Source organism: Pelophylax lessonae (genome assembly GCF_965119305.1).
Source record: "Pelophylax lessonae genome assembly, chromosome: 3".
NCBI lineage: Eukaryota > Metazoa > Chordata > Amphibia > Anura > Ranidae > Pelophylax > Pelophylax lessonae.
In genome coordinates, this window is record NC_138770.1 from 454,156,924 (window position 1) to 454,173,703 (window position 16,780).

The 16,780-nt window shown below is 40.6% G+C and overlaps 1 protein-coding gene across 7 annotated transcripts in view; it reads left to right on the forward strand.

Moving 5' to 3' along the window:
• Positions 1-16,780, forward strand: part of SASH1 (SAM and SH3 domain containing 1) — a 1,308,454-nt gene that overhangs the window by 1,138,448 nt on the left and 153,226 nt on the right. For all 7 annotated transcript variants that reach the window (XM_082250123.1, XM_082250126.1, XM_082250128.1 and 4 more), the window contains exons 5-6: positions 14,660-14,700; positions 16,589-16,675. In XM_082250123.1, coding sequence (XP_082106249.1) covers positions 14,660-14,700; positions 16,589-16,675 — 128 coding nt within the window. The remainder of the gene's footprint in view (positions 1-14,659; positions 14,701-16,588; positions 16,676-16,780) is intronic.

Here is a 16,780-nt window from a genome sequence, read left to right on the forward strand (position 1 = left end):
GGACTGCGACATAGCGGCAGACAGATCGGACCCTTGACTGACATTTTTGACACTTTTGGGGGTACCAGTGACATTACTACAGTAATCAGTGCTATAAATATGCACTGCTACTGTAAAAATGACACTGGCAGGAAAGGGGTTAACTTTATTGGTAAAAAGTGCGTTAAATGTAACCCTAGGGGCGTGATTCTAACTGTGGGGGGCGTGGCTTGTGATGTAACCACAGAGACATATGATCCTACATAGCAGGATCGTACAGTCTCTGCAGTTACACCAGGGAGAATGACAGGCGGCTTTGTTTACATTAGCCGTCTGCCTTTCTCCCTCTCCAGCGGGAGATCGCGAGTGGCCGGCGGACATCGGAGCCGCCGGTCACTCGCGCGGGGATGTTAGTTAGAGGCTTGTGGGTGAGTGACGTACCCTTTACGTCACTTTGCCCAGTAGGGGCTGACCGCCGCAGTAAATAGTCGTGCGGCGGTCGGCAAGTGGTTAATGCTCTCTTTGCCCGGCCTGTCAGTTTAGGTGGACAGCCATGTCTTAAAAGGTTTGCAATTGTGCCATACTCTTTCCATTTTTGGATGATGCATTGAACAGTGCTCCGTGAGATGTTCAAAGCTTGGGATATTATATTAAAACCTAACCCTGCTTTAAACTTCTCAACAACTTTATCTCTGACCTGTCTGGTGTGTTACTTGGCCTTCATGATGCTGTTTGTTCACAGAACAGCTGTATTTATACTGAGATGAAATTATACACAGGTGGACTCTATTTACTAATTAGGTGACTTCTGAAAACAATTGGTTCCATTAGAGTTTAGTTAGGGGTATCAGAGTAAAGGAGGCTGTATACAAATGCAAACCACACTTTTTTTCCTGGATATTTATTTGTAAAACATTTTGAAAACCATTTATCATTTTCTTTCCACTTAACAATTATGTGCCACTTTGTGTTGGTCTATCACATAAAATTCCAATAAAATAAATGTATGTTTTTGGTTGTAAGATGACAAAATGTGGAACATTTCAAGGGGTATGAATATTTTTTCAAGGCACTGTGTAACAACACTAATATCTTGTTGCCTCTTGCAGCCAAATCACGTACCTGGTACGTCACTTGACTTCAGGTGGTTAAGGCATCACCCCGGTACCGTGTTTTTGTTTTTTTATAGAGCCGACAGGCAGCTCGCTTGTAAAAGCAACCAGAGCCCTGACTCTTGCCTATTGCTGTCACAAGGATGTTTACATTCCTTGTAGCAGCAATAAAAGTGATAAAAAATTAAAAAAACATTTAAAGCAAATGTAAAAATACAATAAACAATGGAAAAAAAAAAAAGTAAAGTGCCCCCATCCCCCTGTGCTAGTGTGTAAAGGCGAAAGCATGCATTGGTCCCGCACGCACGCAAACACCCATTGTCCCACAAATGTGAGGTATCGCTGCACACGTCTGATCCTGGGCAGTACTTCTAGCACTAGACCTCCTCTGTACATCTAAAATTATAACCTGTAAGAGCTTTTAAAGCACCGCCTATGGATAGTAAAATTTACGTCAATTGCAGCCGTTGTGCAGGTGTGTGCAATTTTAAAGCGTAACATGTTTAGTGTCTATTTACTTGGCGTGACATCATCATTTATAATTTTCAAAATAATTGGGTTATGTATTGTGTTTTTTTTCATTAAAATTCTATCTGTTTCCCCCCCCCCCCCTACACACATTTGGTACCTTTCAGGGGGGAGGGGGTACCTGTTTTTTACAGGTACCCTGTTCCCACTTCCGTTGGACCTACCTGTGGGGAGGTACATCAGGTTCTGCCCCCTGCTGCTCCCTCTGCTTCCAGGCCAATTAGCGAGCGCAGTACGCTTCGCGCATGCGCAATAGGGACCGGCTTGGTTCCCTTTACCGGCAATGGTGGGGGCAGCACCGGACAGCCGATGGAAACATCGGCTGCGGTGCCGACATCCCTGGATTCCAGGACAGGTAAGTGTCCTAATATTAAAAGTCAGCAGCTACAGTATGTGTAGCTGCTGACTTTTAATTTTTTTTTGGGGGGGGGGAGACTGCTTTAAGTGGTTAAAGCAACAAAAACTTTTGAAAGTGTACAAGACCTCTAAGAGTCTCTACAGTTAGTTTTCTCTCAGTGTTCCTGAAAATCCCTACCAATACCTGTTAATACTGCCAATGAAGTCCAGCTAAGGCAGTTTCCTGTTGTTGTGTGGCAACAATGCAGCATTGCCTTGTAAACTCAGAGCCAAGTTGACACTCTCATTTAGGCTGTGTCTGCTTTCCCTGCAATGGGTGTAGTTATCCGTTTTGTCAGTTTTTACCCATAGGGTATCAACTCACCAAAAACGATTGCTTCACATTTTCATGTTCGGCAAAAAAGGCATTAACTCTCTTAGGTTAGCAGCCGCCTCTCCGTCTCCTCGATAAGGTGCCATTTTTTCTGTGGAGATTGTTGTTTAATATCATTTAACCCTAGAGGGGTTGATGCCTGTTTTGCCGAACATGAGGATGTGAGGCAATAGTTTTTGGTGAGTTGATTCCCTATGGGGGGTCGTTGTCATGACCTTCAGGTGTTGTGGTTAAGAGAACGCTAGCAAACAAATTAATCACTGATGCACATTTTTCATTTTTATTTATTTTATTTTTTTTTGTTGGTCTTGATAGTTTGAGAACTCATTTTCAATGGACTTAATATATTTACCTCACTGGGTGATATTACATCACTATTTCTTTGCTTTGGCACGTGCCTATGTGGTCTTGGTATAGCGCCACTATTTACCTTGTATATATGTGTGCTCATATTTTTATACTGTGGTAGATGTGTAAGCTCCAATGAGCAGGGCCCTCTTATTCCTACTGTATTAAAGTGTATTGTGTTTGTACTGTCTACCCTCAAGTTGTAAAGCGCTGCGTAAACTGTTGCCGCAATATAAATCCTATATAATAATAATAATAATAATTATATGCATAGTATACACAAGATGTAAAAAAAATATTAACATGCTTAAACCAATTAATTTACATTAGTACTTATGTGTCTTAATTATTTTAAAACAAAAGTAACATATAAAACTTAAATATATCTGGCCCATGAAGTTTCTCTGAACAATCCAGAATAATTTACAGTTTATTTTAGAATGATGAAGTAAACTTAGTGAGCATTCAGACCAAAATGACAGACAGGCAAGGAAGGGTGCTTTTTTGGAATGTTGCATGGACAACTTTTCCTAGAACAAACGTAGTCTAACAATGCTTATCATCTGTTTAATAGATTGCATGCTGTTCTTAGATCCTCAAGTGAAATGCTTGGCTTGATATCTTGACATGGCTGGCCAGTTACTAGTGTCTCTGCTCTTTACCTTTATCCTTCTTTGAGTAGCAAATGCTTAAAGAGTTAGTTACAAAAGTAAATCCTACCTTCCATGGTTCAAGGTCAAAAGAATGCTTTAGTCTCTCAGCTTGTGAGAACAGCTTGGCCTATTTCTAACAATGTATTTTCTCTGACTTGTTTCCTTCTTTAGTCATCAAAGATGAGAAAGTAAACAGCAATACTGCCCACTTACTGCATCTACAGTGAATTTATAACCCTTTTTTCAAATCTATATTTACAAAAAATTTGAGTATCATCAAAAACGTAATTTATTGTAGTAATTAAATTCAAAAAGTGAGACTCCTATGTTATATAGAATCATTACACACAGAGTGAAATATTTCAAGCATCTGCCATTTAATTTTAACGATTATGGCTTACAGCTAGTGAAAACCCAGAATTCAGTATCTCAAAAAATTTGAATATGGTGAAAAAGTTAAATATTGTAGACTCATGGTGTCACATTCTAATCAGCTAATTAACTCAAAACACCTGAAAAGGTGTCCTGAGCCTTTAAATGGTCTCTCAGTCTGGTTCAGTAGGTTATAAAATGGGGAAGACTGCTGACTGGACAGTTGTCCAGAAGACAGTCATTGACACCCTCCACAAGGAGGGTAAGTCATAAAAGGTCATTGCTAAAAAGCTGGCTGTTCACAGAGTGCTGTATCCAAGCATATTAATGGAAAGTTGTGTGGAAGGAAAAATTGTGGTAGGAAAATGTGCACAAGCAACAGGGATAACCGCAGCATTGAGAGGATTGTGCAGCAAAGGCCATTCAAAAATTTGGGGGAGATTTACAAGGAGTGGACTACAGCTGGTGTCATTGCTTCAAGAGCCACCACATACAGACGTATCAAGGACATGGGCTACAACTGTCGCATTTTATGTTTCAAGACACTCCTGAATCAAATACGATGTCAGAAGCATCTTACCTGGGCTAAGGAGAAAAAAGGACGGGACTGTTGTTCAGTGGTCCAAAGTCCTCTTTTCAGATGAAAGTAAATTTTGCATTTCATTTGGAAATCAAGGTCCAAGAGTCTGGAGGAAGAGTGGTGAGGCACAGAATCCAAGTTGCATGGGGTCCAGTGTGAATTTTCCTCAGTCAGTGATGATTTGGAGAGCCATGTCATCTGTTGGTGTTGGTCCACTGTGTTTTATCAAGTCCAAAGACAGCACAGCCCTCTACCAGGAAATTCTAGAGCACGGCATGCTTCCTTCTGCTGACCAGCTTTATGGAGATGCTGATTTCATTTTTCAGCAGGACTTGGAACCTGCCCACACTGCCAAAAGTACCAATACCTGGTTTAAGGATCTTGGTATTACTGTGCTGGATTTGCCAGCAAACTCGTCTGACCTAAACCCCATAGAGAATCTGTGGGGTATTGTCAAGATGAAGATGAGTTACCAGACCCAACAATGCAGATAAGCTGAAAGCCACTATCAAAGCAACCTGGGCTTCCATTACACCTCTTTTTTCCTGATTTATTTGGTTAGAAATTATGGCACAAGGTGTGGTACGAACTATGATAGGCTGCCTAATTGGCCAGTAGAAATGCATTGGAGGCAGGAAAGGGCAGGCAAGCTCGGTCAATACCGTTAAGACCTTGAAGCGGAGTTCCACCCCCCCCTCCAAAAATTAAAAGGCAACAGCTACAAATACTGTAGCTGCTGACTTTTACTACTGTGGCACATACCTGTGTGGGAATCTAGTGGTGTCCTCACCTGAGCCGAATCTTGAATCGGTTCTCGGGTGCTGGCACCACCATCTTGGCTATAGGAAGCCATCAGTGAAACCTTGCGGCTACACAGCCACTTTCCAACTGCGCATGCGTGAATCATGCTGCACGCTGTGAATAGGCCCACTGTGGGGGGAATGAGGAAGGGGGTACATTTATGGCTCACTACACCATGGGGAACTGAGCCGGAAGTGAGTACCTCTCAAAACGAGGTACCTGCTCCCCCCCTCCCCCCAAAAAGGTACCAAATGTGGCAGCGTGGGGGGCAGACAAGAAGAGCTTCCCCTTTTGGGTGGAGCTCCGCTTTAAAATCCCAAAGCTTTGTCCATTCAGAGCAGTCCAGCATCTGTGCATAAAGAAGCATTGAAAGCTGCTGCAGATACAGTATCTCACAAAAGTGAGTATACCCCTCACATTTCTGTAAATATTTTATTATATCTTTTCATGTGACAACACTGAAGAAATGACACTTTGCTACAATGTAAAGTAGTGAGTGTACATCATGTATAACAGTGTAAACTTGCTGTCCCCTCAAAATAACTCAACACACAGCCATTAATGTCTAAACCGCTGGCAGCAAAAGTGAGTACACCCCTAAGTAAAAATGTCCAAATTGGGCCCAAAGTGTCAATATTTTATATGGCCACCATTATTTTCCAGCACTGTCTTAACCCTCTTGGGCATGGAGTTCACTGGACTGGTGGCAACCTTACCAACTATGTATACTGTATGGGGATCACTGTAATAATTATACAGGATTTATAAAACGCCAACAGTTTGCGCAGCACTTTACAATATGAGGGAGACAATAGAGATACAATACAATTAAGTACAGGAGGAATTAGAGGACCCTGCTCCTTAGAGCTTACAATCTATTCTAGAAGGTCACTGACTCAGTAATTACTGAAGTGTTGATAAGAGTGGCAGCACTGTGCCAGGTCAGCTATGGAAGCTCCAATATTTCATGTGTACAGGTTCCCTTCAACCCTCCTAATGTCTGTCATGTGACTCTGGTCTTCAGGTCAAATTGGCCACAATAGCTGCCATTAGTAGGTATTTTAACACGCATTAGTCCTTAATCTCATTTCAGTTTTGTTCAATGGAAGTTTCATTATGTAAAGCGTACCCTCCTTTGTACACCCTAGCTTTCTGTTAGAAAACTGTGAGCTTGGCATAGCTTCTGATCCCTGCACTGCTCATTAAATAATATCTGAACATAATTATATATGGCCAGTATTCTGTGTCTTGAAAATGTTATTGTGGACTTTCAGTGGAATGTATGTTTCTCTTCTGGCATGTGAGGGACCTGTCATTTTTCAGTGTCTGTGGGAACCTGCTAATAAAGTTGTATGTCAATAGACAACATACCCTAAAGCCATCTAATAGAGTGACAGCTTTTGGCTGCATGTCAAAACATAGCCACGTTTTTTGCCAAGCTTCAATTCATCATTATTGGGGAATTGTAATCAGCATATAAATAACCTTCATTTTAATGTAATTGCTGCCCTGAAACTGCTCCTAAGGGTCACAGTGAAGAATTTAATGTATGATTATTTGTTTTAAACAAATAGGCTCCCAGACGGCTATGTTTTTTTTTTTTTTTTTTCTCTTTCACTGTTCTGTTTGATAACACAGTTTCTCTTTTAGATGTTGCAATTTTTTGTTTTATAGAGGTGTGATGTAGTGGTTGTACTACACATGTGACATCTACCATCTTCTAATGAGTGCTTCATTACAAAAAGTGCAAAAAATGCTGATGGGACTTTTAAGGTGCCAATATAAATTTATAACAGATAATATATATAAAAAATCTTAGTACCTTTTTAATATTGTTATGATGTTTTTGAGAGGTTTATTTACTAAAGCTGGAGAGTGCAAAATTAGACCCCGTTCAGACTGCGGCGACACGACTTGCTGGGGCGACCTGGGAAGTCGCGGTGCACAGGGTGCACCGCGACCTCGGCGCGACTTGCACTGACTTCATATAATTGAAGTCAATGCAAGTCGCCTCCAGGTCCCCCAAAGTAGTACAGGACCCTTTTTCTAAGTCGGAGCGACTTGTGTCGCTCCTATTAGAACGGGTCCTGTACTATTCAATGGCTGGCGACCGACCGCGACTTGTCAGGTGACCAAGTCGCCTGACAAGTCACGCTAGTGTGAATGGAGTCTTAGGCTCACTTCTGTAAAGACCCCAATCAGCTTCCAGGTTTTATTGCCAAAGCTTAATTGAGCAAGCTGAGGTAAGAAGCTGATTGGTTTCTAAGCAGACGTGAGCCTGATTTTGCACTTGCCAGCTTTAGAAAATAAACCCCTAGATGACTAAGGTTTTTTTTATACATTGTTATAAATATATACTTTTGTCTTTAATAGTCCTATCCACATTTTTACACAATTTGTAATAAAACAAAGAAAGTTGGTACCAGATTCTGGCTGTCCCAGCAGATTTAGCAGTGAATGTGTCATATTTATCTAAAGATTATGTATAATTTTTTTAATTAGTGATATTTCTTACAGAAGTTTCTTAAGCTGTGGCACATTTTTCTCCTTCTATACAATATTCCTGTTCCTGTTTAGAGAATAAATCCATTTTGCCTGATACAGCATTAAAGCTTAAATGCAGGAGTATTTATTTTTATTTTTTTTATTCTTTTCATTTGTATTCTCAATAAGGTGTACAAAATCATTCTGGCAGTGCAACCCACACAGAGATGCACATCCCTGCTTAGAACAAAACAAAAAGGAAAAGGGCACTTGATGCCATAATACAGCATGGAAAACCACATTTACTACTTGTGTGGCAAGTACTGAGATAGGATAAAGCACAATATAAGAAATACATTCAACAGGACATCCTGCCAGGCATCTACAGGGTCATCAGGTAGGCAGGATCCTTATCGCATTTGGGTAACAAGCAGTACACCAGGTACCAAAGAGTCAGCTGAAACTGAATCAGGCATGGAAGCAGTGGAGGCACTTCCTATCCACCTTACCCATACTCTATCACATTTCTTAAAACAACCCCTGTTGGCATATTTATCTTTATACATGGAGAGAGTAGAGTTCACTAGTTGTTGCCAGAAATGGACAGTAGGGGGAGAAGGCTTTTTCCAATTCAAAGTAATTGCTTCCCTGGCGTATAATAAAAGTAACCCTAAAAGTGTCCTTTCTGCTGTGGTAGGAACAAAATCATCTACTAGGCCCAGCAAACCGATTTTGGGAGAAAGGGTAATTGATGTACCTGCCACGGTATTGATCCATCACTGGCCCCTTATACTGAGTTCAAAAGATAGGTATGAAATCTCCCATCTGATGAGTACACCTCTAACAGGCCGGGGGTGGGGGGTCGGTGTGCAAATATGTGCAAGGCACCTGCTAGCATTTTTATTTTTAAAGTGGTTGTAACCCTCACATAGATCAAGTGAAGTGACTGGCCTCAGGTGACACACAGAGATGAAACAAATCCTCCTGCATAAGTCTACCTGTTTATTTACAGCCAGGGCCGGTGAAAGAATTTTTTGCCGCCCTAGGCAAAATAAAAATTGCTGCCCCCCATATGCTCTCCCACCCCCCATCCCAAGTTGCTGAAGGGGTTAGAACCCCTTCAGTGACTTACCTCGGTGCTGGGTCAGGCTCCACCTACTCTCCTCCCCCCGCTGACGTCATCCGGCGAGAGAGTCCTAATGTGCATTCGCGGCAGTGGCTACGCATTAGACCTCCACTTTAGGAAAGCATTATTCAATGCTTTCCTATGGGGTTTTCGGCGACGCTGGAGGTCCTCGCATAGCGTGGCATGCTGTAGCGCGCTCAGGCAGCACATTATGAGGAGTGGCGCACCGGCCACTTCTGTTATCTTCCCATTTCACCTTATATGGAAAAAGCATGTGATTCACGTTGTAAGTTGGAAGATCACACCACTTGCTTTTTTTTTTAAAAAAAAATTGGATCATTTCCAGCTGGTAGAACTTCTTAGGGCAAAGTCTCAAACCCCTCCTTTGGCATTACAGACAGTAGATGACTGCATAGCAAAAGTGCAGTCAAGTAAAAGCACTTATTAGCCAGTTATAAGGTCTGTGGCTTGTTCACACGTTCTGTGGTGACCTGCGTTTTTCTGCAGTGGATCAACACAGGTAAGAGCTAGGGTACATAGAAAACAGTTGTTTACCATGTGCCTCATTCACACCACAATCCTGGTGTGATGTGCAGTGCAAAGTGGAAAAATGCAGATTGCTACATTTTTCACTCAGAACACTCGATGGCTTCACAGTGCAGGGTACCATGCTGCTGTGAGGAGATCTGACTGGAATGTGTGCTTTATAGCCTTTCAATAAAGGTAAAGAAAATGAATAAAAAATGATTGATAAAACAATCAATTGGAGTCTATTGGGACTTTAAATTAAGCATTTGTCCATCTAGGAAAAAATTGCTTCCATCCCTACTGATCACATCAGAGAAAGGGGGGAAGGGGGATAAAAAGGGTACAAATACATAATAGCAATTGGCACATATAGTATATAGGTACGGTCATACAGATCCACATGTAATATTATTGTTGTAGCCAGTTGTAAAGTGTAGATATAGGGCAACAGAAGGTAAAGGGGGAAAATTGGGACTTTAAATGAGGTGTGCAGAGATGATTGGTGGTTTGACATGATAATAAAGGCGGGTCTCACATAGTAGTGTAAAAATAATTTAATATACATAGTTAAATAAATTACATATAAAATATGGAATAACATCGTGGCAAATTGGTAGATGGTACCTCAAATACATAAATTGTACATCATCAATTGCAAGAGCTAGTAAGGGGGTCCCCAATTCAACATTCACAAGACCAACAAGATAGAGTATAAAAAATTGATGGAATAATAAATTGTAGTCGTAATAAAATTATGATTATGACTACAATTTATTATTCCATCAATTTTTTATACTCTATCTTGTTGGTCTTGTGAATTTTGAATTGGGGACCCCCTTACTAGCTCTTGCAATTGATGATGTACAATTTATGTATTTGAGGTACCATCTACCAATTTGCCACGATGTTATTCCATATTTTATATGTAATTTATTTAACTATGTATATTAAATTATTTTTACACTACTATGTGAGACCCGCCTTTATTATCATGTCAAACCACCAATCATCTCTGCACACCTCATTTAAAGTCCCAATTTTCCCCCTTTACCTTCTGTTGCCCTATATCTACACTTTACAACTGGCTACAACAATAATATTACATGTGGATCTGTATGACCGTACCTATATACTATATGTGCCAGTTGCTATTATGTATTTGTACCCTTTTTATCCCCCTTCCTCCCTTTCTCAAAGGTAAAGAAAAAATAAACAGAAAAAAGGTAAACATTCAAAACTAAAAGCAAAAACTAACCTTGTGCTGCCAAAAAGTGCACAGACCAAATATATATATGTTGCCGCGAATCAACTGTCATGTGTTCCCACACCAACCTATAAATGATTTGTTTGTTAAATTGTTTATTAATTTTTTTTATATATAATTAAGAAGGTAAACTGTATTTTATTGTAAAAAGCAGAGGGACACTTACACAGAGGACACTGTACTGTCACACATGCACAGTCGGTATTTTTCTATGTTGGTATATGGGAGAGACAGTATCTGCATCTGGATCATAGGGAAAAGTCTGAATGTTTTCACAATGGGTAGGCTGTTTTTATCTGCTGAACAGGTGTTCTATTTGTTTTTTGTTGCAGAGGCTTCCCTAAAACTCTATTTGCACCAAAGTCAATGGTAATGTGGCATGGTTGGGTGGCTTGATGGAGCTACAGGAGTGCCATCTTAAGAGCATTATAGGCCCCTGGGCAATGCAGTGCCCTGGGGCCCTGCCTACATGATCACCCACGAGAATAAAAATGCAAATTATTGATAAGGCGATATTTATTGGTACAGCAGTGCCAGGCTAATGACAGCTTCCAAGTTGGGCGGCTGGGTCCGGTGAACACACACACGGACGGGAGTCATACTCGACTGTCCTGTGTGTGCCTGTTCCCGTGGAGGCGGACAGGCATTCCTGCAGTTGTGGGCTCCCCCTCCACAACCCAAGTGGCCTGACAGCAGCGCAGGGCCGACAGGCGCTTGCCACCTGCTAAGTTCGGTGGCAGGATGCACACGGGAATCAGGACTAATGCTTGGCTGGGGAAGGTGGGGCCCCCTGGGCAATTGGGGCCCCCGGGCAACTGCCCAGCGTGCCCAATCGATACGATGGCCCTGAGCTACAGTATGTCAGAGCTATGATACGTCCCCCTGCAAGGAAACAACATTTCTCTGTTTGCACGGTGTAGCATGCCTGTGTGCAAGCAATGTTTGGAGGGTGATATGAGTATCTCAGCTTGTTAGAAACAGCAGAATAGAGCTGTCATTTTGTAGAGGCATAGCCCACTGGTAACCAACCCCAAATGTTTGTCCATTCACACCACCTAGTCAGTTTCTCTCATGTAATGGATTCTCTCCATTTTCACCTTACTTACATTAGAACTGTTCCTAACTGTTTTCCAGTTTAATGAAGACATGGTTAAAGGACTACTTGGTACTGGACAGAAAAATCTAAGGCTACAAGACAGTTATTAGCCAAAAGTTCAAATGCTGTGTGGAACGTGGGTTGAATATGTAAACAGATTTCCAGAAACTCATTTATTGGGAGGATAGTGAACTATAGGAATGCTGCTTTGGCTGGAGTTGACCTTTCAGTAGACATGCACTTATCTTTATTAGATTTCTGTCATCCAGCTCCTGTCGTTTTGACAGCTTTGAAGGACAGTTAGGCTGTTTATTGAGTTCCTTCAACTAGATTCGATTTCTCAGTGATGTGTCCATCAGTGGTCCTTGGTAGTTGACATAAACATGTCTGCTCATAGCATACATTTTATAGGTAGTTGTATCCTATAGCATATTCTGGGTGCCATATACATCTATTGGTTGCTTTAAACCAGGGGCCCTCCAGTTGTTCAGGAACTATAATTCCCATCATGCCTAGTCATGTCTGTGAATATCAGAGTTTTACAAAGCCTCATGGGACATGTAGTTCCGCAACAGCTGGAGGGCCTTAGTTTGAGGATCCCTGCTTTAAACTGTATATGACTGATTAAGCACAGGTCCTAAATTGTTTAATTGTACACATGTCTCTTATATTGTAAGCTCTAATGAGCAGGGCCCTCTGATTCGGCCTGTATAGAATTGTATTTGAACTGTACTGTCTGCCCTTATGTTGAAAAGTGCTGGGCAAACTGTTGGTGCTATATAAATCTTGTATAATAATGGTATCCTCAGGTCAGCTCTTTTATTAGATCCAATTAAAATCATTAGTACAAAAAAAATTACTTCATCAAAATGCTCAGCAGTAAAAAAAATAAATAAAAATAAATCTTTGATATGTCAAAATGCAAAATGTTAGCCAATCCGGGTGCTTTCTTAAGCTGAAGAGTGTTGTCTCTAGCTTGAGAGGGAGCCTAGAGTACCTAGAAGCATCTCATTGTGGTAGAGCAGAGGTCTCCAAACGTTCTAAACAAAGGGCCGGTTTACTGTCCTTCAGACTTTAGTGGGGCTGAAGTGGCCAGCGAAAGTAGAAAATGCTCCAGTGTTAGTGGGATTAAAAAAGATAACATAGTGACTGTAGTCAGTAGAAGGAGGAAAAACGTCCTATCATTGGTTTTAGTGAGAGGAATAGTGCCTAATTTTTATATCAATGGGAGGAATTATGCTCCATTGCTGGTGTCACTGGGAGAAATAGTGTCCCATCATTGGTGTCAGTGGAAGGAAAATGCCCCATTGTTGATATCGGTGAGAAGAATGGTTTGGTCCAGGAGGGGTTAGGGGAGGGAGGTTGAGTCCATTGGGGGGGGGGGGGGGGGAGATGGTTGTTTGGGATGGGGATACTGAGTTGCCCTTTCAATTTGTATTTTGCAGTTTGTATTTTTGTAATAAAGTTGCAGTACCCATAAGTTGGTGTAATTTCTATGCTTTCTTTTTCTTTAGTTAGAGAAGCATGGTTTTCCACTGTTGGTGTCAGTGGAAGGAATAATGCCCCCTTGTTGGTGTCAGTGGAAGTCATAATGCTCGGAGGGCCGGATAAAGCAAATGGCTGCATTTGACCCACAGGCCACAGTTTGAGACCACTGTGATTTTTTTGTACTGCTGATTTATTTTTGTTTTTTTTTTTACACCCAAATTCTCAATGCTGATAACAGATATTTCCATTTATTTGTTTTCTCTGAGATTGTCAAAGTAGGAGTCCTCCAGTCTCTGGGCATTTGTTAAGGTGTGCAATCCTACACGAGACGTGGAGAACCCAAACAACTGCGGTCTAGACAATGCTAGCCTATTAGAGGTTTTTTTCTGAATTACCCATTGATTTCTTATCTGCCCTAGAGAGCTCTCCTTACCATTAGTCTTCTCTGTATGCAATTCTTATAATGACTGTGCAAATGGGACAACCTAAAGGCTCACGACCAGAGGTTTTGCAACTAGATCCCCTAGCGATAAGAGGGTGGGGGTCGAGCAAATTCACCAGCATCTATCAAAAACTGAGATTTGAGTGAGCTGACCCTTTAAATTGGGAAAATGGTAGGTAAACTGTTTCCGAAGTGTCATCCTGGTGGGAATTACCCTTTTCAGAACTAAAAACAAAGGCAGTTACCTTCTCCAAGCTGCTTATCTGTCAGCTGCTTAGTGTGCAGAGGAAAGCAGGCTTGCCAGTAATTATTACAGACTGGGTCTCCTGAGAAGGAAGTGCTTATTGTATGAGAATGAAGCATCTGGTACCTCAGTGATAAGCTAAGAAGGTCATTCATTTACAAAGTTCACACATGTGCTTTTCCACCGTCTACACCTGGACATGGCTTTACAACACTTTTTGTAGTGAATATTTGAATAGATATGTTAAAGGTCAGCTGTACTGGCTTAGAAATATTGGAAGTATTGTATGTAAATGTGTATAGCATGCATAATGCAGTTTAAGAACTGACCTCTAAGGTCATTGGTGCATGCTCCCTGTCTCCAGCTGAGATAGAAGGAATTAGGATTTTTGTAAGTTACCCCAATACAGAGCTTGCCTTCTTGTATTAACTAGGATTTCACAGGAACAACACGGGTTGCAGCATCAGTAGCCATGGCATGTAAACAAAGCATGGGGATGTTATAGATTAGGCTGCTTTAGAAAATAGGGACACTCTAAGAATTGAATAATAATGTACATGATGAGCTGTTGCTATGTAATAATGTACAGTTATCTTTTTTCATGCAGAGCATATTCAAATCACATGTACAAATATTGTATGAATCATTAAATGTCTACATCAATATGGCAGGATTCAGGTTAAATTTGCTAAGCATTAAAAAAGCTCTTTGCTGCCCTCTTCTGGTAAATAGAGGAAATTTCAAACAAGCAGGCACAATACATGTGTTTTTGTACCACTTCTGAATTATAAGCCTAAAACTGCAGTAATGCTTTACAAGTGCATTGTACATATACATGTAATGTTGAACACTCTATGAATATTTCCCTTTATTTTCTCTTTCAGATTTTCTCTGCATAAATCCAGCTCTGAAGACAGCTCTGTAGGTAAGAGGATATTCTACACTTTTCTGAGATTTTTTTTTGTCCATTTGTTGAATAAAGCTAGCTAAATCAGCATTGATGGTCTGTTATACTTTGTATACATATTATCACTATATGAATGAAATAAATACTACTCAGGCTTTTTCTGCCCCATTAGGAAACAAGGCACAAAGTTTAGAACACCATATTAACCATTATAAATCCTAATTCAGCTAGTGAAACCTCAGGGATGCTAGTTATCATTTTTTTTTTTTTTTTTTTTTTAGGCAAGCTTTACTTCAAAAGTGGTCTTCAGGTAGATTATCATAATATTCTCAGAGGCCAGGTTTGGCTACTTGAATCAGTCCTAAAGTGGTATTAAACCCAAAAACAAAAATGTCATGTATTGAAGATTACCAGTCATTAGATGTGGTGGCTACCCCCTTTTTTTTTTTTTTTTTTTTTTTTTTTTTTTTTTTTTTTTTTTTTTTTTTTTTTTTAGGTTAGGTTTTTTTCCTTTTATCGCATCTTGTGATCCAGCCAGTAACACACTTAATGTCTTAGGCAGCCATATATTATTACATTTTTTTTAATTCAACTAATCAGGTTGAGCAAATCAAATGACTTGATTCCCCATCAACACACTTGATGTGGATGGGGGAATCACTTTGGCTGAGGTATTGTATTCTGACAGTGAGGAGAATTCCCCACTTTAGAATACACTGGTCAGCACTGCTGGCTATAGCTGGTGGTACTGATCAAGTGGAAATTTTCCAACAAACAGTGCGACTTCTGTACAAGCTGAGCCGCAGAACCGACCGAATTTCGATCCATGTATGGCTGGCTTTAGGGTGCCTGCATTCTGGATGAAGTAGTAAAGTTTTGTACCTTTTGGACTGCAGCATTGTCAATCTGGAGAGAGGGGAATGTTAGACTAGAAGATTTATTTGGACCCTAACAGATTGAAACCGTTACAACAAATTTTTTCACATTTGGACTGGGAGAGGGAGAGTCAGGGCTTACATGCACATGTGCTGACAAGCAACCTGCTTATAGGAGAGAGGACACTTAGTCTGCTGATGCCTATAAATGATCCATTTAGCCAATTCAGCTTTGAACAGTTTAGTTAAAAGTGGATCATAAACTTCTAGCCATCACTCCTCTTATGGGTTTAATGACCATGGGCATCATTCAATCCATTTCATGTGAGACTAGGTCATCAATGCTCTGCTCCCCACCCCCGTTTTTAAATGGAACCGCTCTAAGTAACGTTTAGAGTTTGCCCATTACTGGCGGAAGGAGAACTGTGACATCCATGAACTTGAGCAAAAATTGTGTGTATGTATATTTTATAGTTTGTTTTTTTTCACATATATAGGAGGTGAGTCAAGGGGGGTAGACAGCCAGCAGGGGAAGGAACCAGACTTGGTCATTAACTGCTTTAGAGAAATTTGAGGTCAATAACCTGGCAGGACTGTGTAAATTTTGGGATTGCCTAGACAAAAATAAAAAAATTAGTTTTACAGCATACTTGCATACTTGTATGGCTCACACACCTGGGTGATATGGTGCTAGCTTTTTTTTCCCCCTTTTGTCACCACTACCATGATAATTTCCTCTTGTTCCAGGTCTGCCTTTTTTAACCAGTAATAATGTAACCTCTGCACATGCACACTAGAGTTTCATTATGCTGGCTTCATCCTTGGTATCTTACACGTGAATTGGCTGGGACTGTACTTTGCACTGCATTGCACAAGTATTGCAGTAGAGAAATACAAATAAGCAAGCAAAAATAAGGATAAAGTCAATTTGCAATCACAATCACAAAAATAATTGCCTTTGCAGCGCTATGATAATTAGTACACATCAAAGTGGTTTGGAATTATTGTTTTTTTTTTCCTTTGCATATTAGGAAAAATTGACTGGAAGAAGAAAAATAAATATTTCTGGCAAAATTTCCGAAAAAGTCAAAAAGGAATAATGAGACAGACTTCAAAAGGTAATAGAAGTGACACAGCTCTTGATGTATATAACATTCGTGCCCAAGACCATGGTAGGAATGTGACAGTTGTCATCTGTTTGTTTGCTATGGGCTGCAAGAAGA